Genomic DNA, 21,461 nt, shown 5'->3' on the forward strand with positions numbered 1-21,461 from the left:
GATAACGAGTAGTTAATTAAAGCAAATACTTGTGAGAGATTCATAATCTATTTTTCGATTATGCTCTGTGGATCAAAAGGAAGCACCTCATTCATCTGCCTTAGCTTTCTGCCTACCTAGACATAAAATAAGGACTCTTTAATATTTATTGAGCCCCAATAACATGTATTGTGCTAGGTACTGCAAGAGATGCTACAAATGAATAAGGCATGAGCCCTTGGGGAATATATCATTTGTAGTAGGAGACAGAAGCATAGTATTCAAATTCTAAACTGAGAATCTTAAATGGTATGTGACGGTTAAAAAGTGCTTATGGAAATTTAAAGGAGGGCTCGATCGCGCCAAGTAGGAGAAATCAGGATATGAAGGCTAAACTGAGGAAGTGAGCCCTGAGTAGGATTTCCAGAGCAGGGTCTCTTCTAAGGAAGGGGATACATCGAGCAAAGAAGGGGAGATGGCCACGAGAAGTGACCGTGTTTGGGGAACTTCAAGAGATCCAGGTTCCCTACAGAGCATGGGATTAAATATTCAAAAGGAATAGATCAATGCAGGCCCTATTTTTTCCCAGCTGCTGCTTCTCTTTACCATATATTTTAATATTTATAATAAATTTGCTTTTCTGAATAGAAAAAAATAGCGTTCCTGAGTAGAAACTAGAATCGTGATGTTTCACCTCTGCTCAGTTCATTAAAATGGGCTATTTTGATTTGACGAATCACGAGTTCTGGAAAAACTGCTAAACCTGTGACAAGGTTTTGTCTTTGAGTCTGAGTCCTAAGCACATGAGGTTGGGGGTCAGTCTTCAGTTGTAATCCAGATTCAGTCGCAGCTGTGTGAATTCACGTGTACTCCTCTACACCAGCTCCTCCCAAATTTTAATGCACACAAGTATTGTTATAGGGCAGCCCCGATACAAAACGGGGTGCCTGACTGTGGGTCCTCACCCGCGCGCTTAAAAGGACTTATCAATGCGCTACTGCAGGCACACGTGAAAGGTTAATAAAAGGTTTATTTAGAAGGGAAGGGGAAATGAGGAGATGTACAACTCAGGGAGAAAAGCGGGAGACAAAGTTTTAAATGCGTCCTATCCGATCTGCCGATCTGGAACCCCAAATGGCACCCTGAGAGCTGGCCGCGAGCCGTGAAGCCAGGAGGAGAGAGAGAGAGAGAGAGAGAGAGAGAGAGAGAGAGAGAGAGAGAGAGACACCTCAAGGCCCACGTGTCTGGTCTTTATACCAAACCTGGTTGCTTAACTGCACCCTCAGGGCCCCGTCACCTTCCCTTTGGTGGTGACGGGATTTGTCTTTCCCAAAGTCTTGATGGCTTTGGTCTGGGGTGGGGGTGGCGTCCACAAAGCCTGCATGGAATTTGCTCAGGACATCCTTCCCCCTAACAGTATCACTTGGCACTTGTGTGAACCCTGGGGATTTGGATTCAGAGGGTCCGGGCTGGAGCCTCAGCACCCGTATTCTTAGGAGTCCAGAGGTGCTTCTGAAGCTACTGCTGGGTGCACCCCTTCTGCGCAGAAAGGCTAAGGGCGTGGCCCGGCCCCAGCGCCAGCACCCTGGGGCGCTCGGGTGAAATGCACAATCTCTGACCTACCCAATCAGAAAACTGGAATGAGACTCAGCATCCCTGCGGTTTAAAAACCCTCCAGGTGATGCCCCTGGTTGTGAAAGATGATGTATGCTCGAGCTGTTGCAGCACACTGGGGGGTGGGGGAGGAGGGAGTAGGGTCAACATAAGGGGTGTGCAATTGTATGGGGAATATAACCAAGATGAAAATGCATACATGTGCAAAAATGAAAAATGATGCAAATAAATGTAAAAAAATTATGTAAAAAAAAAGATGTAAAAATGATGTAAATATCTATAAAACAATTATTGCTGCCTCACTCTCCCCCCTGCCCCACGAGCAGCCCCTGTCCCTGGTGCGCGGGGCTCCGAGCACGCGGCTTCTGGAAGCGCCCCCAGGTGACCCCCACATGCAACAAGCAAACCCCAAAACCCCCCACAAAAACTGAGTGGAGCCTGTGCGCACATGAAGGTGTGAAGGTGTAACGCCAACAACGCCCACACTCGACAGCCGCGTCAGCGACGAGTCAATCACGCTGGAAAAACGGCCGTTTCAGCGCACGCGGGTCCCGGGGGCGGCCCTGGCGCCTCCACCGGCCTCGGGTCTGGCCCGTGATGGCCGCTCTGGCTCCTGCCCTCGCGTCCCAACTCTGGCACCCCCAGCCAGCCCCGGTGGGCCGCAACCCCAGTGGGGACTGGGGGCGGGGTCGGCCCCCCAAGACCCGCCGCCCCGCCCTCGGGCGCCGCCCGCCCCAACTGGGCTCGGGGTCCGGCCGGCGTCGGCCCGGGACGGAGTGCGCATGCGCACGCCTCCCCACTGCCCCCCCCCCGCCCCCCGTCCCGAGTAACGGACTCGCGCGCCCCCGGAAGTGGGCGGCGCCGGGACCGCGGCTGCCGCGGTGGGGGGGGCGGGGCCGTCCGTCTCCGCGCGATGGCGGGGGCCGCGGGCCTGGGGCGGCTGCTCCTCGGCGTCGCGGCGCCGTGGCTGTGGCTGCTGGGCGCCGGGGCGGCCTCGGCGTCCGGGCGGTGACGGCCCGCTTGGCCGCGAAGTGGCCGGACACCCCGCTGCTGCTGGAGGCCAGGTGGGTGCCGGGCGCCCCGGGCCGGGTGGGGGGCGCGGGCCTGACGGCGCCGGGACACCCCGCGGGCCCGGCCCGCCCGCCCGGGCGCCCCCGCCCCCACCCCCGCCCGCACCCCTCGCCGCCGCCCGCACCCGCGTCGCCCGCACCCGCGTCCCCCGCACCCCGCCCGCACCCTGCCCGCACCCTGCCCGCACCCCCGCCGCCAGCGCGCGCCCCCCCTTTCCTCGCGCTTCGAGCGGAGCCTCCCCCGCGGCGTCGAAAACTTTGGGGGCCTTTGTTTCGCCGTTTGGGTCTGATCGGCGCGGAGGAGAGAGGGAGGAACGTGGGGTTCGGGGGCGTCGAGGCGCGCACCCCAGGGGGGGCCGGCTCCGGGCGCCGGCGGGGGGTCAGCGTCCCGCGCCTCGTCTCTGCCCCTGGGGCCCCCCAGCTGTGACCGGTCGGGGGCGCACTCGGTGCCCCGCGGTTGGGACGCGCCGCTGCCTTAGCCCCGCGCCCTGAGATTGCCCCGCGCGCCCTGCCGTGGGCGCTGCCCGGGACGAGCTGCTCAAGGGCTTCTCGGGGCTTAGGGCGCGACCTGTGGGGCTGGCTGTAGCCCCTATAGCGCGGGTTCGAGTCCCCGGCCAGGGAGATACCCACATGGCGCGGCAGACCTCTCCTGACTCGCCCGCTGCTCCCCTCAGCAGTGTACTTCGTCAGTCTGCCTGTTCTGCTCCCCACTCTGTCTTTGGGGAATCCTCTGACCCCCAACATCTCTGGCCTGTACCCCAGCTCTTGTATGCATAAATAAATGTAGCTTTTAAAAAAGTTTCTTGAAAAAAAAATATGGTATAGTACGTAACATGTCAGTTTCAGGTGCTCCAGTCCGTGTGTGTAACCGGCAAGTTTGGTTACTATCCATCACTACAGGTAATGGTAAAATACAGTTCTTGTGGTGAGGATTTTTAAGATTTAACTCTTACCGGGCCTCCCCTGGTGGCGCAGTGGTTGAGCGCTGGGCTGCAAGGCTGCCCGCAGCCTCTGTAGCGCCAGTTCGTTCCCCAGCTGCCGGCGAGGGTCCCACAAAAAAAAAAAAAAAAAAAGATTTAACTCTTACCACCTTTGAAATACGCCCCAGGACTGTCAGCTGTGTGGTGCTGTGAGAGTGTAGTTAGACGGTGACTCCCCATTACCTGCCACCCATCTGTTCTCTTCATTCGTGCCCTCGGGATTGATTCAGTTTTTTCCATGTGGAAGTTAGATCTTAGGTTTTTGTCTTCCTTTCGCCCAGCTTAAAGGCTCATCCCTGTTGTCACAAATGGCAAGATTTTTTTTAAATTGCCAAATAATACTCCCATGGACACGAGGGCTATCCATATCCCAGCTGTTGCTGAAATGTGGGGGTGCGTGTTTCTTTTCAACTTACTATTTTTGTTTCCTTCCAGTACCTACTCAGAAGTGGAATTGTGATATCTTAGTTTTATTTTTAATTTTTTGAAGAATCTGGAGACTGTTTTCCATAGTAGCTGCACCATTTTACACTCCTGTTAGCAGTGCACATGTTTTCTCCCCAATTTAACTTTTCTCTCCTGTTTTCACGAATGGCCATTTGAACAGGTGGTGGTGATGTCTTACTGTGGTTTTGACTTGCATTTTCCAGAGTGACAACACCTTTTCGTGTTCCTGTTGACTAGCAATGTCTTCTGTAAAAAAAAAAAAAAAGTATTCAGATCATTTGCCTATCTTTAAATCAGATGGGGTTTTTTGCTACTGCGTTATATGATGAAAACTCTACATAGTTTGAGTATTAGCACGTCTCAGACGAAAGATTTCCAAGTATTTCCTCCCACTCTGCAGATTACCTTTATAGTTGGTTCATCGTTTCCTTTGCTGTGCAGCTTTATAGTTTGATGTAGTCCTGCTTGTTTATTTTTACTTTTGTTGCCTTTATTTTTGGTATCAAATCCAGAAAGTAACCACCAAGACTGATGTCAGGAAGCTTACCCTATTTTTTTTTCCCTAGGAATTTTATGGTTTCAGGTCTTTACTATGTCTTTAATTCATCCTGAGTTATTTCTGTGCATGGTGTGGAATAGCCCTCCAGTTGTGTTCTTGTACATGTTCAGATTTCCCAGTGCCAGTTATTGAAGAAATTACCCTTTCCCGTTGTCCTTTTCCCTTTTGGCTCCTGTTTCAGCAGTTGACCGTTTTGGGGTGGTTTATTTCTGGGTTCTCTTGTCCATTGATCTGTGTATCCTTTCATGCCAATACCATACTGTTTTGATTATAGTAGTCCTGCTGTATCCTCAGTTTCATTTTGCGTGGGTTTAGTTACACTTGGGCAATCATGGTCTGAAAATATTACATATATTGATATTTTGAGAGGGCATCTTTTCATATAATTTCTGTTACAGTATATTATAATTGTTCTATTATCAGTTATTTTTGTTAATCTCTTACTGTGTTTAGTTTATAAATTAAATTTTACCATAGGTATGCACATATAGGGTATGTTCCTATCTGGTTTTAGGCATGGACTGGGGGTCATGGAAAGTGTCCCTCCAGGATTGGAGGTGGGGGGCTACTTGTAACTGCAGCTTTGTAATATAGCTTGAAATTAGGGGAAGGGATGCCTCCTGCTTTGTTCTTAAGAATGCTTTGACTATTTGGCATTTTTGCAGTTACAAACTTTTCGATTGTTTTATTTCTGTGAAAAATGTCTTTAGAATTTTGATAGGGATTGCATTGAATCTATAAATTGTTTTGGGTGATTTGACTATTTTAATAATAGGAATTTCTTCAATACATGAGCACAGACTATATTTCCACTTATTTGTGTCATTTTCAGTTTCTTTCTCCAGTGTCTTAATCGGCTTCATATTACAGGTCTCTCACTCCCTTGGTTAAATTTACTCTGAAGTATTCATTTTGCTGCAATTTTAAGGAGAATTGTTTTCTTAATTTTTCTGGTATTTTATTTGTAGTACATGGAAATTCAACAGATTTTTGTATGTTGTTTTTGTATCTTCTAGCTTTTCTGAACTCATTCTAAACTTTTGGTGGAGTCTTTAGTTTTCTATAATATGTTATCTAATAATGACTAGCTGTGGACTTGTCATATGTGGACTTTATTATCTTGAAGTATGTTTCTCTATATCCACTCTGTTGAGAATTTTATGTTTCTTTAAATTGAAATTTTAGAAAACTCAAAGAGGTTGAGGGAAATAAATATAGGAGAGGAAGACCTGAAGTCCATTCGGAAGATTTGAGGGGACTGGAAGATAGAAACTTCAGTGATAGATTTCTCTTTAGGAAGTTTCTTTTTCTTTAAAGCATTGTTGGGAACTTCTCTTACCTATATGTGTGTGTGTGTTTGAATATATGTACGTATATGTATATATACTTGTGTGTGTATATATATATATATATATCTTTCAATGAAGCCTAAAAATATCAGTGACTATTTTGAGCATGACACTTGCTGAGTACTGTATAGGAAACAGTTGAATAAGGTATGTTCCCTGCCTAAAGAAATTTATAATTTAGATCTTTGCTAGGTATGATTATAGGCTAATGAGGCTGAATTTTTATAACACATGTACTGTTACTTAAACACTGAAACTGCATTTATTCCCCTGGTGTTACTCTTGCTAAAAAATGTGTTTTGGAAATCCACTTGTAATTACTGTCATGCTCCTTAGTGCATATAAAAACACCCTCTATAGCAATACTTTTTTCCCGGTGTGGTAGAATTTTTTTTTTTAAAACCTTGTTATTTGGAGCTAAAGCTTATATAAGACAGGTAAGAAAAATTGGAAATTCCAGGTTTTTGGCAATGTCCCTTTTTAACACTTTGACCAAAGGTAATATCTCTTGGAAGGGGAGGAGCTGATTTAAAAATAGTCTCTCAAGGATATTTCTTCCCTTAAGATTAATGATGAGTTACTGGCAAATTGCCCCTGAAAGTAGCTGCAGAAGAGGTCCAGAAGTGCTTGCACCTGTGATTTATTGAGGAAATTAAATGTGAATACTCTCTTAAAGTGATCACTTGGAAGGATTATATTTAGATGTTTAAATTCTGGGATATGAAAGAAATCTCACCTGTGTTGCGTATGTCTACAGTTGCTCAGACAAGGCAAGTTAGTGTTATGTGTTAAGATTTTGTCCCCTCAGATCACATCCTGTGTAGTCTTTCCATAATTTACTCTCTTTCTAGCCATTGAGTTGAGCAACTTTAAAAGCAAGAGTTGTTTTGAAGTGATTGCTCTAAATCCCTATGCTTGTCATGTTTATATTGATAAACTATTGAGTTTTTCTCACCTCCTTTCCATCTTTAGTAATCATCGTGTACTCCGAGGAATTAGCTTGCTTGTGTCTTCAGTGCCCTTAGTGTTTTCCATTTATATTAAGCATTAAAGTTTATCAAGGTTGGAGAGAAAGATAAGGTGGTACCAAGGAAGAATTTGGTGGCTGTTTCCTTTCTAGCTTAAATCTACTTGCTTTTGGTGTGTAATAATTGTTTTATACATGAGTGAATAATCTCTCACTTATTTCATTATTTCCAAAAGGCTTTAAATGACTAGCTATTTTTTCTGTGGAAAATGGAACTTTCTTTGGGCTTTATAGCCAAGGACCTGGTGTGATACACCAGATTCCCATTACTATTTTATTAAGCTGTTTTCTGTTTTAAATAATAAAAGTATTGTCTGTACAAGTGGCTAAATAAAAACAATAGATAACATTTTTAATTAAGATTTTTAAAAGTGTTTATAGACCAGTTTTGTTTATGAACAACAGACAGTCTAATTTTTACTTCTTACCTTTATGTAGTGCTCTTCATTTCATTAGTTTATATTTCTCCAAATTATAATTATAGCTAATAATGAGGAAAAGCCAAAAGCAGTTTGTCATGCAGTTTTTTGTGAACATAATGTTATACTTGTGGTTCCAGCATATAGCTTGGAGTAATGTAATAAAGAGTAAATCTTTATTTCCATATGTGAACTGATTACTTTTATTTATTTTTTTAATAGTGAATTTGTGGCAGAAGAAAGTAATGAAAAATTTTGGCAGTTTTTGGAAACGGTAAAGGAATTAGCAATTTATAAGCAAACAGGTAGGTGATGCGCATATTTAAACTTATAAGAGTCATACATATATGTGCATGCTTTGGGTATTTTGTTGTTTTTAATGTAAAGCTTAAGTGTAAATGCTTTATTGGATTAGTAAATCTGAATATTGAATTTGAAAAGATGATTTTAGTGGAAATCATTCAAGCATTTCCAAAATTATAAACCTTTAAGAGACAGAAGAGGGCCTCCCTGGTGGCACAAGGGGTTAAGATGCAACCTGTGAAGCTGTGCAACCTGTGAAGCTGTCCGCAGCCACTGCAGCACGAGTTCAATCCCCCAGCCGGCCAGGGAGGAACCCACATGGTGCACCCGACCTCTCCTGACTCGCCTTCTGCTCCCCTCAGCAGTGTGTTCCAGTAGATCTGCCTGTTCTGTTTCCCACTGTCTCTGGTCCTCTCACCCCACCCCCCACACCTGTGTCCTGTACCCAGTTCTTGTATGCATAAATAAATAAATCTTTTTAAAAAAAGAGAGACAGAAGAGAGCAGAGCAGGAGGATTTACTGAAATACACTGCTGAGGGGAGCAGAGGGTATGGACAGGCTATGTCTGCTGTATCATATGTGGGTTAGCTGCCTGGTTAGAGATCTAACTCAGGCCATAGAGGTGATAACATTGAATAGGGCGGAGATTTAACCCTGAGGCTTTCAGGGAGGCCCAGTTTTGAATGGTTTAAGTTTTCACTTACTAGAGTCTATTTGGCCCAAGTGGTGTTAAAGTTAAGCAATTTTATGATTTCATGAGATGGGTTTTAAAGATGAAGAAAGCAGACATGCCCTTAATGACATTTTAAACTGAAATATTTTCAAAAACAAGTAATTTGTGGTTTCAAAAAATTTCTGAGAAGTTTAATTATTTAATCATTGAGCCACAAGAAGTACTATTTCCTGCTGTAGATGCTGGGAATACATAGAGGATGACGTGCCCTGTGTTTTCCAGACCCTGTACTGCAATGGAGATAGGCAGAGAGATAAGTGTACTGTTGATAAGAGCTTCAGTAGGAATATGCATCACATGGACGTGCATAAAAATGCACCTAATGAGTATTTCAGAGAAGCAAGACCGCCTTTGCAGATGAATGCTGGTGTTGAATTTGAATCATAGGATTTATCAGGTGGTAGGGAGGGGAAGAAGAGCAGAAGAGAGAAATGGAATGTTCAGAACAGCTTTGACCACCGAGAAGTCTCCTTTCAAATCAGTAGCAAATTGCTTGTTGACTGTGTATTTGTCTTTGTGATTTTAGTTTTGATTATTGTGGTGAAAATAGGCTAGGTGAATATGTCAGATTTTCACAATAGTTGAAAAATTCAATACCAAATTTCCTGGTTCACATCTAAAATCTTTAGAATATTTAGCCCAAATATCTCCAAAATCTCTTGTTCTCGTGAACGTGCTTTATGGCCTTATTCAGGCCATTTTTCATTGGAGAGGCATTCTTGAAAATTACTTTTGAAAATTTCAAACTGTTATTAAGTTGCCTTGGTGTATCAGAATATTTTATACCTAAGTGAAATGACATGCTTGAACAATCTGGTGGCAGATTATTAAAAACTTGAAATACCTAAACTATAATTCAAGCTTATATTGTAGGAGAGATGTGTGAAAGAAATTGTATTAAGTAAGAATTACTAACACTGAAAATAAAATTCTCTTAACCTTACTTATAATGGTGAGGGTCAAATGCATATGCTGCGTTTGTGCCGACCTAGTTAGGGAAGAGAAAGAATGATATTCTTGAAGAATTAAATGTTAACAGTTAAATGTGAATTAAATGTTCAAATTTTATGGAATTTATTTTCAGGAGATTATCCTAGAAGAAACATTTTAAATCTTTGGTTATTTATAATTGTTTAGATTGTTGAATCTCTGTGAAACCCTCTAAAATACTCGTTACTAAAGGATGTTGTTCATCTACTTGTTTAAAGTTGTAAATATTGAACATTTTACTCTTTGAAACCAAGTGCTAGTTTTATGCCATTTAGTGAGAATGCTTTATATTATGTGCAGCAAGTTAAGACCTTTTAGATTGTATTTAAACAATAGTTTCATATTAGCTAATTTACAGATTGTCACAGAATGTCAGCCAAGGTCTATCTGACTCCAGAATCCCTATTTATTTTCACTTCTCCATATGCTCAACATCTAGAGGATCTCGTTCACAAAGTCCTTGACGATTCTATTGATTTCTAGATTAGTAAAGTTGCTTTATATTTTAGTGAAAAGGATTTTCAGAAAATGTTAGGACATTATTAACTCACTTAAAACCAGATATGAGGTTAAGAAGATGATTGTAGTTCGGATGTGTCACATTTAGATTTCCATGTGCTGATATGTGAGTGAGAGGTTTAAGTAAAAAAAAAAAAAGTCTAGGTTGATGGTTAGGATTTAGAAGTTAACATCAAGAGGGTTATTAAAGTTATAGAGTGGAGTTACAGCATGGGGAGAAGAGAAGCACCCTGGGTGGAAGCCTGAGAATACCAGTGTTTAAGGGGTAGCCAGACGAAGAGCACACAGTAGAGACTAAATTCATGATTCTACAGCATTTGGTGAGCAACATGCCAATATGTTGAATACAAAATACTAATATATTTTTCTTTTTAATTCTCTTTATAGAGTCAGATTATTCTTATTACAACTTAATCCTGAAGAAAGCTGGACAATTTTTAGACAATTTACATATCAATCTCTTAAAGTTTGCTTTGTCTATGAGGGCACACTCTCCAACTATCGAGATGTTTCAACAGGTATGTCAAAATACCCGAACTATATTTGACAGAGAAGCATGGAGGAAATTTACATACATTAATAATCTTATTGTGAATATCTTTGGTTCAAAAAGATTTGCAAACTTACACCTGATTCCGTAGTGTAGCATTGATTAAATTATCATTGTTATGATTATATGATTGGATGTATTACATAATTTTATAATTATTTGGGATCATGGAATTATGAGTACAAATCACTACTGAAATGAACTGCAATGAAAATTTCAATTTAATGTAATTTTTCAACAACTTTGAAGTATGTATTTCATAGTATAAAGTTGATTTTGTTAAAATATTTTATTCTGCCTGCATATAGTTTTCACTTTAATTAGAGCAATAACTTAATAGTAGTTGATGAGTTATTTTAATCAAAGTAATGAGTGAGTTTTTTAAATGTGAATTGTAATTATCAACTACTGTAGCTAAATATAATCTTTGAAATCTTAGATTGCAGCTGATGAGCCCCCACCAGATGGTTGTAATGCATTTGTGGTTATCCATGAGAAACACACCTGTAAAATTAATGAGATTAAAAAGCTGTTGAAGAAGGCTACTTCAAGGTAAATTAGTGATAACCAGTACTGAAAGAAGTGGTTTATAAAGAGATGAGGGTTGAAAGAGCAGACATTTCTTATGATGAAACATTTTAATATCCTAAAATGTATATTCACAAATATATTGTCTACTGAAAATATGAATATATCTGAGCTGGTAGTCTAAGCCTTTTTTCTAAACTATGTAAGTGCTTTCAAGGTTTCATTTTGAGTAGCTTTTGATTTTAGAGTATACCTAAATATGAGTATATGTCTTATACAAACGTAAATCATTTTTTCAAATAAACGCAAAACTTCAAATTTTGACTATCTTTAAATACAAACTAAATTTATACCTTGGAAATAAAAAATTAATGATAAAATCCATAACATAGAGTTGCTTCTTTATTATGTGTTATTTAAAACGTTTTTCAATTTCTTCTCAGTATTGAATAAAAATGAATATAGGAAATTATTAATTTATTATGATTTATTACTAATACCTTCCAGTTTATGTTTTACTACCTGAATTTTTATACCTTTTAAAGTATTAGATTTTATAATATATTAAGCAGAACCATATGTTTAATAACTCATATTAGTACTGGTTAAAAAATAACATTTTCTTATATCATATTCATTTTAATATACAGAAAATATTTACAGAGCCCAAATTTTCCTTCATATGTGTGTTTTTTATCTAGTTTTTCCAAAACTGAGAGATTTTACTAGTATTTTCCAATAACTTTATTAAAATTTTTCCTTTCACCTTAAGCTTTTAATTCATCTGTAATTTATTTTTGTCAGAAGTGTCCAATCAGGGCCTCCCCGGTGGCGCAGTGGTTGAGCGCTGGGTTGCGAAGCTGCCAGCAGCCTCTGCGGCGCCGGTTCGATCCCCGGCTGCTCCCCGGACACCAGAGGAGGGTCCCACCTGGCTTGCAGACCTCTCCTGCCGCCCGCTGCTCCCCTCAGCAGTGTACTTCGGTCCTTCTGCCTGCTCTGCTCCCCGCTCTGGCTCTGGTGAATTCTCTCACCTTCCCGCGCTTCTGACTGTACCCAGTGCATGTATAAAACAAAACAAGCAAACAAACAAACAAACAAATAAATAAATAAAACATGCCTCTATTAAAAAAAAAAAAAAGAAGAAGTGTCCAATCAGATCATTTTCTCCTCAGGGAAAAAGTCACTTCTTATAGGCAGTCACTTGCTATATTCATTAATTTATAACATGGTCTATTTTAAAACTATTCATTTTGTACCATTATCTGTTTCTTTTTTTTTTTTTTTTTTATTTATTTGTTTGTTTTGTTTACACATGCACTGGGTACAGTCAGAAGCGCGGGAGGGTGAGAGAATTCACCAGAGCCAGAGCGGGGAGCAGAGCAGGCAGAAGGACCGAAGTACACTGCTGAGGGGAGCAGCGGGCGGCAGGAGAGGTCTGCGCGCCATGTGGGGCCCTCCTCTGGTGGCCGGGGAGCAGCCGGGGATCGAACTGGCGCCGCAGAGGCCGCGGGCAGCTTCGCAACCCAGCGCTCAACCACTGCGCCACCGGGGAGGCCCCCATTATCTGTTTCTTATAACAGCAGTACTATGCTGTTTTAGCATTTATTACTTTATAATATATTCTAATATATACCTCACAAGACAATTTCTTTCTTATTGCTCATTTTTTCCTACAAAAATTTCTTTTTGTATTTATTGATGACTTTCAAATTAACATTTGAGAAAAAAATGTGGCAGAGTTTTTATTAGAACTATGTTAAACCTGGGCCTCCCTGGTGGCGCAGGCGATTGAGCGCCAGTGCTGCGCTGTGAAGCTGTCCACAGCCTCCGCAGCAGCGCGGGTTCAATCCTGGCCGGCGGGCAAGAATCCTATCCGGCGAGTAGACCTCTCCCGTCTTGCCCGCTGCTCCCGTCAGCAGTGTATTTCTGTCGTCGGCCTGTTCTGTTCTCTGCTCTGTCTCTGGTGAATCCTTTCACCCTCTCGCACATCTGACCTGTACCCTGGTTCTTGAATAAATGAATAAATCTTTAATTAAAAAAAAGAACTATGTTAAACCTATTGATTAAGAATTTCAATCTTTACATTGACTCTCTCCACAAATAACATACTATGTCTTCTGTTTATACCTTATTTTAATTTTTTAAAGTTTTGTATATTTTCTGGGTTTTTTTAATCAGAATTGTTTTATCAATGATTTTCTTCATTTATTGAAATGAATACAAAATTTTCTCATTTGACATACTGGCATATATGGCAATGTATTTTAAAATATATCTTTGCATTTTTAGGAAAGCTTTTTGGTAATGGTGTGGGATTATTCTAATTTCTGTTGAACTAAATGCTTATATTTTTATTAAGGTTCATGTTTTTATTTTAATAATTGAAATTAGCTAAAATTTTGTTTTAATCATTTATGTCATCTTTTAAAATCAGCATTATTCTAGCTTCATACAGTTAATGTAGGCATTAATTTACCATGTTATTCTGTAAGAATTAATAGGAACTTATTCCTGTATAGCATTATAGACTAATTATGAAATGGTTAGTCATGCATTTTTTGCTTTTCCTATTGAATTTTTTAGAGGCAGTTTTGGTAACTTTTAAAATTTATTATTGATGTCTGATTTTATAATTTTCTTACAGAAATTAAATTTAAATTAAATACTAAATCTAAAAGTAAGATTAAAATAAAATTAACATGAAGCTGCTGGGAGAGACAGTCTCCCCCATGGAACCTTGAGTCTTTGCATGTTCTTGCTTAGTTTGACCAGTAAAAAATTTGAGCTCTTGATTTGACTGTGTTTTTACCTAAGCCATTTCTCATTATCCTGTTAGCAGCAAGTGAGCAACCTTGAGGAATTAGGTAATGTCTACCTGTGGGGAAAAGAACAAGCTATATACTGCTTGCTATAAAATGGTGCTTCCCCAGGTAAAGTACTCCTCAGCTGCAGCGTGCACCCACTGTGGTACCTGTCCTCCTTGGTTTGTGTTTTGTCACACCACTCCCTCCCCACCCCTGAGGAACTTGGGAGGCAAAATTATGCTCATGCTGCTTCCTGTGCCAGGAGCAATGCATTTCTTTGTCTTTGACCCAGCAACCTTCCTCTTCTGCCAGAGTTCATGAAATGATGAAAAGTTACCTTATTTGTAAAACCAAACCTTAGGCATTTTACAGATGTTGACAGTTTGAGAGACAAGGGTAGGATGTTGACACATGGCTTTCTGAAAGAGAAGGCATGGGTCTTACAGGTTGGGGAGATAAAAGTCATCACTTAAATTCTTTTCTACTGCTCCCCCTCTTTCCCTCCACCTGCCATTCTGCACAACCTGGCTTATAGCTGTTACTGTAGTACCTGACACATTGTTTGATCTGTGTTCTACAGGGAAAGGCACTGAACTCAACTGTTGGGGTTTGGCAGGGACTCATGTGGGAAACGGAATTAAAGTCATCCCTCTAGACCACTATAATGCACGTTGATTGTTTTGGCTCCCACATTTTTCATGTTTATGCTGTGAATGCTCATGAAGTCTAAAGGGAAACACTCTCATTCGGGGACCGCCACATGTACTGTCTACTCCCAGGCTGGGAAAGGGAAATTCACAACTCTAGCCACAGAGGTGACAACTGCTGAAATACCCAAGAGGCAGTTTCCAACGACAACAGTGCCACCTGCCTGACTGAGCTGTTAGATCCACCCCTTTTTGTTTGTCACCAAGTGACATTGCATTATAAAGTTTCAGATTTGTGGCATTGAGATTCAGCGTATGTACATACAACAAGTACATACCACAAAACTTCCAGTTTTCTCTTTCACCTTACCATTGTCCTCTTTCTCCCTTCTCTTCTGGTAAGCACTAATTAATCTTATAATCTAAGAGTTTATTTTGTATTTCAGTCATCTTGTTAAAAAGAGCAGCTCTTAGCTGTTACCAAGCACTTACTGAAACTAAAGGCCTTACCCAGAGAAATTTGTAAACATTTAACATTTACATTTCAGAATAGGTCATTCGGGTTCAATGACTAACATGGTGGGAAGGGCCCACAAGTGTCCTGGAAATGGTGTGTTCAGGAGCACGGTTGCTTTGACCTAGCATTATCTTAGGTTTACATGAAAAGGTAGTAGCCACAGCTTTGGGATAAAACATATGACCATTCCATTACCTGAAGTAAAGTTGCTGGCTCAATGTGTTCTTCACAATGGTTTTTCTTATTGCCTGGGATATATTACTGATACAGTCAGCTAACTTAAAAGCTGGTAGTAGCTTTGGGCTGTTACTGTCCAGCCAAGTTTCAGCTGTATAAAACCAAAAGCAGTGTCATCACTCCATTCACTGGGCAGAATGTAGGGCAAGCCTCATACCCTGACCAATCCCAGACCCCTTGATGAAACTTGGTAATTTACACTGACTTTTGGCTTACCTGTGTGGTTAGCCACTAGAAAGACTGCTAGTTGTCAGATGGGCAACACCTAGGAAAACAGGTGAATATTTTCTAATCACCTTCTATTTATATCCAGATCAAATAAAAGTAGATGAATGGCGTTAACATTTTGTACTTGGAAAAAAGATTAAGTATAAAATTTTAATGCAATATTGAGTAGTAGTAATGAGTTTAAGCGTCCGGGTCTTCTTACTGATCCTAAAAGAAAAGCTTTGTTTTTCACCATTGAGTATGATGTTGGCTGTAGGTTTGATATTTTAGGAAGTGGAGGTTTGCAGGAGTGAGAGAAAAAAGATGGTTTCTTGAGCAGCAGGCATAGGCCGGATAATTTACAAGTTGTTTTGGTAAATCCATAGGACAACTCTTAAGATCTAATTGGAATTCCTGCCCTTGAACAGGTAAGTGGGCTCAAGAGAGAACACATCATTTGGCCGGGGTCACAAAATTACTTAGGAGTTAAGCTAGAACGTAATCCAATTCTGCCTGATTTCCACATCTGCAGTCTTTCTGTAGCACTGTTTCCATGCCCTCCTTTCCTCTCCTTTACTTAGTATTTGTTACTTAAGTTTAGTAAATGACTGAATATTGTAGAGGTCTGAATTCATTAAAAAAAAAGTTATTTCTCAGTGCCTTTATTATTTCCTCTTTTCCTTTCAGCCAATAAAAATTGGTAGTAGATAAAAGGTTAGGAATTCCATTGACATGAGCTGAAATTTTGGATTTCTTTTAAGAGAATTAAAGCCTCAGAAATTTACATGTTTATGTGAACGATACTCACTAGCTAATGGAATTATTAAGAATTCACTTATATGTACAAAGAATCTAGATAATAGTTCCTGGCAAATATGGTGTCAGTCTGTTTATGATAAGGCTGGACCATAAAAGTTCTCAGTTTGATTATAGTTGAGGATTTAATAGTTGTTATTCATAGAAATAATGATAGTCTTTGTATGAGATAGTTCCATTGTTTTGTTTTTTAGATATTTGGAACCTGTTTTAGGAAATGTGAACTGTAGTGGAAAGTTATATCTTTCTGATTAAAAAAAATGCAAATTTTATTTCATTGCAAAGTGCTAACATTATTATTTAAAAATGGTGAATCTTGGGAAAATACAGTATTTTTCACCAGTTTTCGGTTGGTGTGATTTCTTTTTTTTGTCATTCAGTAGAAGTTATGTATACAAAGTCATCACAGTAAATTTAAATACTTTTTTTCTTTTAATTATTTTAAAACTCTGTACTATGTTTTCATTTTAGGCCCAGACCATATCTATTTAAAGTAGATCATAAATTTCCAACAAAGAAGGAGAACTTACCAGTGGTTATTCTCTATGCAGAAATGGGTACCAGAGCGTTTGGTAAATTCCATGCAGTATTATCTGAAAAAGCTCAAAATGGGGAAATTCTATATGTTCTTCGACATTATATTCAGGTACATGTTTGTTCAACCCAAGATTATCTTGGCAATGAAAATTCAATTTATTATAATTCTTACTACAGCTTACATAATAATTTTTTCCCAATGCAGCCATTTAAAGTTTTTTTTAATTAACACAACTATCAAACATGAATTTTATGTGGAAATATATATTGGAATTCTGTATGTATTCTGGAGGGATCATGTTTATAATGCGTTTCCTTATATGTCTGGAACACATTTAAAACTAGGATAAAAAACAAAACTCTGCTGCAGTGATATTTGTATAATATTTACTGGGATTCATAAGTGCAGTTATTTTTAGTGAAAATGTATTACAACAAAGCAATAGTTTTCAAAATCTATTACAAAGCAATGGTTATTAAAACAATATGGTATCACAACAATATGGTAAAAACAATATGGTAAAAACAATATGGTAAAACACACAGATTATTGGAACAGAGAACCCAGAAATAAACACATGCATGTATGATTAACTAATATTTAATGAAGCATTCTCAGTAAGGAATAGTCTGTTCAGTAAATAGTGCTGAAAAAAATAACTGACCACATGCAAAAGAATGAAACTTGATTCCTATCTTAGATCACCCACACCAGTTAGCTTGAAATGGATGAAGACATTAACATAAAACCTGAAACCATAAAAATCCTAGAAGAAAACATAGAAAAAACATCCTTGACATTGGTCATAGCAGTGATGTTTTTGGTAGTGAGTAGATCTTAAAAGTTCTCAGGACAAGAGAAAAAAAACTATGTATGGTATGGATGTTAATTATTGTGTTAATAATTTTGCAATATATACATATATCAGTTATTTTGTACACCTTCAATAAATGTGATATGTTTATTGTATGAGAAGAGTAATGGGAGTGGGAGATCGAAGGATATGTTTCTTTTTAAAAAATATCTCCCCAAATGATTCTCCTATGCCTCCCAGAGAGACGTGCTCAGGTATTGAGAATCAGTGTCTCCCAAATTTTTCTTTGAAGAATGCAATTGACCATCATTATAATTCTCTGAAATCATCCTAGCCAACTATCTGGGTACTTTGCAGCATAAATTTTAGACTTATATTTAATGAATGACTTACTGTATGTTCAAAAATAGTTTTATTGTAAATTGAGTCAACATGTAATTAAAATAAAAAATGGGCTTATTTTTGCTACCTTTTGAATAGATGCTGTTTTGTGGGAAAAGAAGAAATAGAAAAAGATTCTTCTCATCAGTTGATAGAGCCTATGAGAATTTTTGGTTTGCAAATCTAAACTTATTAATAGTTATAATTCAGCTTTTATACTTACACATTTTCAAATTGAAAAAGTAAATATGAATTTAATAAATATTTTTCTTTATTACTGAAGATGAGCTAATAACATTCTGGAACTGATAATGGAAATTGGTTATGTGAAATTGCATTCCTTTTATGAACTATAGCAAGATGCATGAACTTATTGCCTCAATTTGCTTAGCCACCAATTGATTGATTATCTCTTGAGTAGATAGTCAAAATGTTATTTTAAAAGGAGCTGTATGAAATTGAAAGCCCTTTAAAAGATTTTCAGCGTTGTTATATTACTATTATAAATAACCCAATTTCCTTGTGCTATCTTTCATCGTAGCATATGCCTGAGAAATTAGCAAATTAAATTTTAGTGTGGGCAGCAATGTTAAATACTTGTCTGCATATCTGAAACTAATTCTTACATCATCTTATTTGGAAATAGAACAGTCCAAGAATAGGCACTCTGGTTATGTACTTATTTTTAAGACTGGGAGAAAAGTTAGGAAGGAAGGAGAATAAAAAGAGTAATACACTCTTGCTCTTCAGCTTCCCTCCAATCTCTACCTCATGTATCAGGTGGAGGGCTGTAGAGCTGCACCCTGTGCACTAGTTTAAATTGTTTTCCTAGTCCCTCAGAGAATGTACCATATGGTAATAATTGTAGTCTCACTGATAAGAATTTCAGTCTGGAAGCCAGAAAGAACCTTAGACATCTAAAATATTATGTGTATTCTCCCTGGTCACGCAAGGGTTAAGTCTCAACACTGTGAAGCTGTCTTGCAGCCACTGCATCAGGAGTTCGATCCTGGACCAGGGAGGTGACCCTCATGGCTCAGCAGACCTCTCCTGTCTCGCCCACTGCTCCCCTCAGCAGTGTATTTTAGTGGATCTACTTGTTCTCCTCCCCACTCTGTCTCTGGTGAATCCTCTTACCACCCCCGCCCCCCCCACTTCTGGCTTTCACCCCAGCTCTTGTATGCATAAATAAATAAATAGATTTTTTAAAAAACAAAATATTGTTTGTATCCATCCCCATTGCTTACCTTTTAGGGGAAAATGTGATGGCTTACGTGGTGGGTCTCTAGAAAGGCATTGTATTTTTTTGCCCTTTATAAGAAGAGAAATTAGGTACCAAAATATTACAGACAACTCAGACTTAGGCAATTGTGCCCCTCATTACAAGAACAGACAAAAATTTGTGGAATTTAGTATAATGTAATCATTGAGATACATAAAGAAAATTTTAAAAAAGTTCTTCAAGGCTCTGAGGTTTTCTTCCTTGCCTCCACTTTATAGTAGTTCCTTTTGGAAAAGCTTTTGTTGTCCTGTATCTAGACAGCTGGTACTTGAGTAGCATTTCTAGCTTAGCAAATCTTATGTAATTCCCTCAAAGGAATGCAGTTTTGTCAAAACTTGATTTTATTTGCACCTCTGTTAATTAATTCATGGGAGAAAAAGGAAAGTTACAATGGTATAGCAGAAAAAGACCAGGTATTTTTTTCCCTTGTAAAAAAGTAATTAGAACAGTAGTTATAACAAAGTTTTAAGAAAGTAAGGAAATGGTTATTTGGTTCCTTGATACACTAAGAGAGTAGAAATGTCCCCCAAATAATATTTCACAACTTTACAAGATGGAGATGTTCAATATTAGTGATTCCCCTAAAGTTTTAACAACATGGTCATACTGAATTTGTTTTTTTTTTTAATTGATTTATTTATGCACACAAGAACTGAGGTACAGGCCAGAGGTGTGGGGGGTGAGAGGATTCACCAGAGACAGAGTGGGGAACAAAACAGGTGGATCTACTGAAATATACTGCTGAGGGGAGCAGAGGGCGAGTCAGGAGAGGTCTGCTGCACCATGTGGGCAGCTTCCTAGCTGGGCTTCATAGGTTGTGCCTCAACCCCTTGCGCCATCAGGGAAGTCCGGTCATACTGAATTTGAAGCAAGACGTTTGACTATATTCTCTCTCTTGAAAAAAATTATCTTTGAACAGAAGCCAAGCTCACAGAAAATGTACCTGTCTGGCTATGGTGTGGAGCTAGCGATTAAGAGTACAGAATACAAAGCGCTGGATGATACCCAAGTTAAAAGTAAGTTGTATGTGTCTACTTGAGCAGAATGAAAATTTGGAGGTTTTCAAATTTTCATAAAAAAATTAATGAGTACAATTATACAGATGTTAATTTGCGGCTGGAAGATAGGATGGATACAGTCCTACTTAGCTTAGAGTTTAATTGTAAATTGAAAGAAATTGTGTTCTTAAAAGCCGCTATAAATTTTTGAAATATCATTTTATTTTGCTTATACCCAGTGGTTTCTCAGCCTTTTTCAGCAACATTTATAAAATGATAATGAGTATGGGGTACACTGAGGCAAAAGTGAGGCTGCTTAGGACTGGAGGTTACTTTCCTAGGAGCTCAGGTGCCCACGTTCTGCCCAGCTGCTGGAGGGAAAGCAGTGTAAAGAGATTTGTCAACCTGTTGGTAATTGGTGACACATTGTTTCAGGAGGCTCTGTCTAGAGTGTTTATTTATAATCAAATTAGAATGATGGTTCTTGCTTTTGTTGCTGTTGTTGCAGCATGGTAGAAGAAACCAGTAAAGTGTATGATTGTGTCAGGTAGATTTACTAGATTTGTGATCTATATACCCGTATCTGTATATAGACCTATGAACTAAAGGTGTGCTCTAGATAAGACTCTGGATACCTAAAGAAACAAAAGAAATTCTCATTCTTAGGGAAATCTTTTACTACCTGAGTCATTGGAAATTTGTTTATAGCTGATTCTTGATTCAGTCTTTAATTCATTGTTTTATATGCTCCCAGGTGAGGCTTCTGCTTCAACTTAATTATTCTACTCAGGATCTGGCTCTTGAGGCCAGCACCTAGGGGTGGATGGATCAGAGAGTGTGTGCATACACACATATGCACACATATGGCTGCTCTGTATTACTGTGATTTAAGTACTGCCAATTTCAAAGACTTATTGAAAAAGTATAGTAGAAATAAACATTCATATTTTTTGTATCTCTCTATAGCTCCTGCATGCTTTAGAATTCTGTGTCTGATAGTCATGATATTACAAGGCATTTTCTAGACTTGTGGAATTTTAAAAGTTATGTGAACATTTATTATCTGTATTAGAAATTGCACACTAAATTTTGTCATCTTTCTATATATATTTGGAGTGTATCTCCTCTCTGTTCTAGTTGCCATTCCTTTAG

General features: G+C 39.3%; 1 protein-coding gene across 1 annotated transcript in view; it reads left to right on the top strand.

Moving 5' to 3' along the window:
* The first annotated feature begins 2,506 nt into the window (after positions 1–2,506).
* The window catches only part of UGGT2 (UDP-glucose glycoprotein glucosyltransferase 2), a 107,429-nt gene continuing 88,474 nt past the window's right edge, over positions 2,507–21,461 (top strand). The window contains 7 exon segments of the mRNA XM_037528633.2: positions 2,507–2,594; positions 2,597–2,657; positions 7,667–7,749; positions 10,378–10,508; positions 10,980–11,092; positions 16,768–16,942; positions 20,231–20,327. Of these exon segments, the coding sequence (XP_037384530.2) occupies positions 2,507–2,594; positions 2,597–2,657; positions 7,667–7,749; positions 10,378–10,508; positions 10,980–11,092; positions 16,768–16,942; positions 20,231–20,327 (748 nt within the window).

This window comes from Talpa occidentalis, unplaced genomic scaffold (genome assembly GCF_014898055.3).
Source record: "Talpa occidentalis isolate TD23 unplaced genomic scaffold, MPIMG_talOcc4v2.1 talOcc4.5, whole genome shotgun sequence".
Taxonomy (NCBI): Eukaryota; Metazoa; Chordata; class Mammalia; order Eulipotyphla; family Talpidae; genus Talpa; species Talpa occidentalis.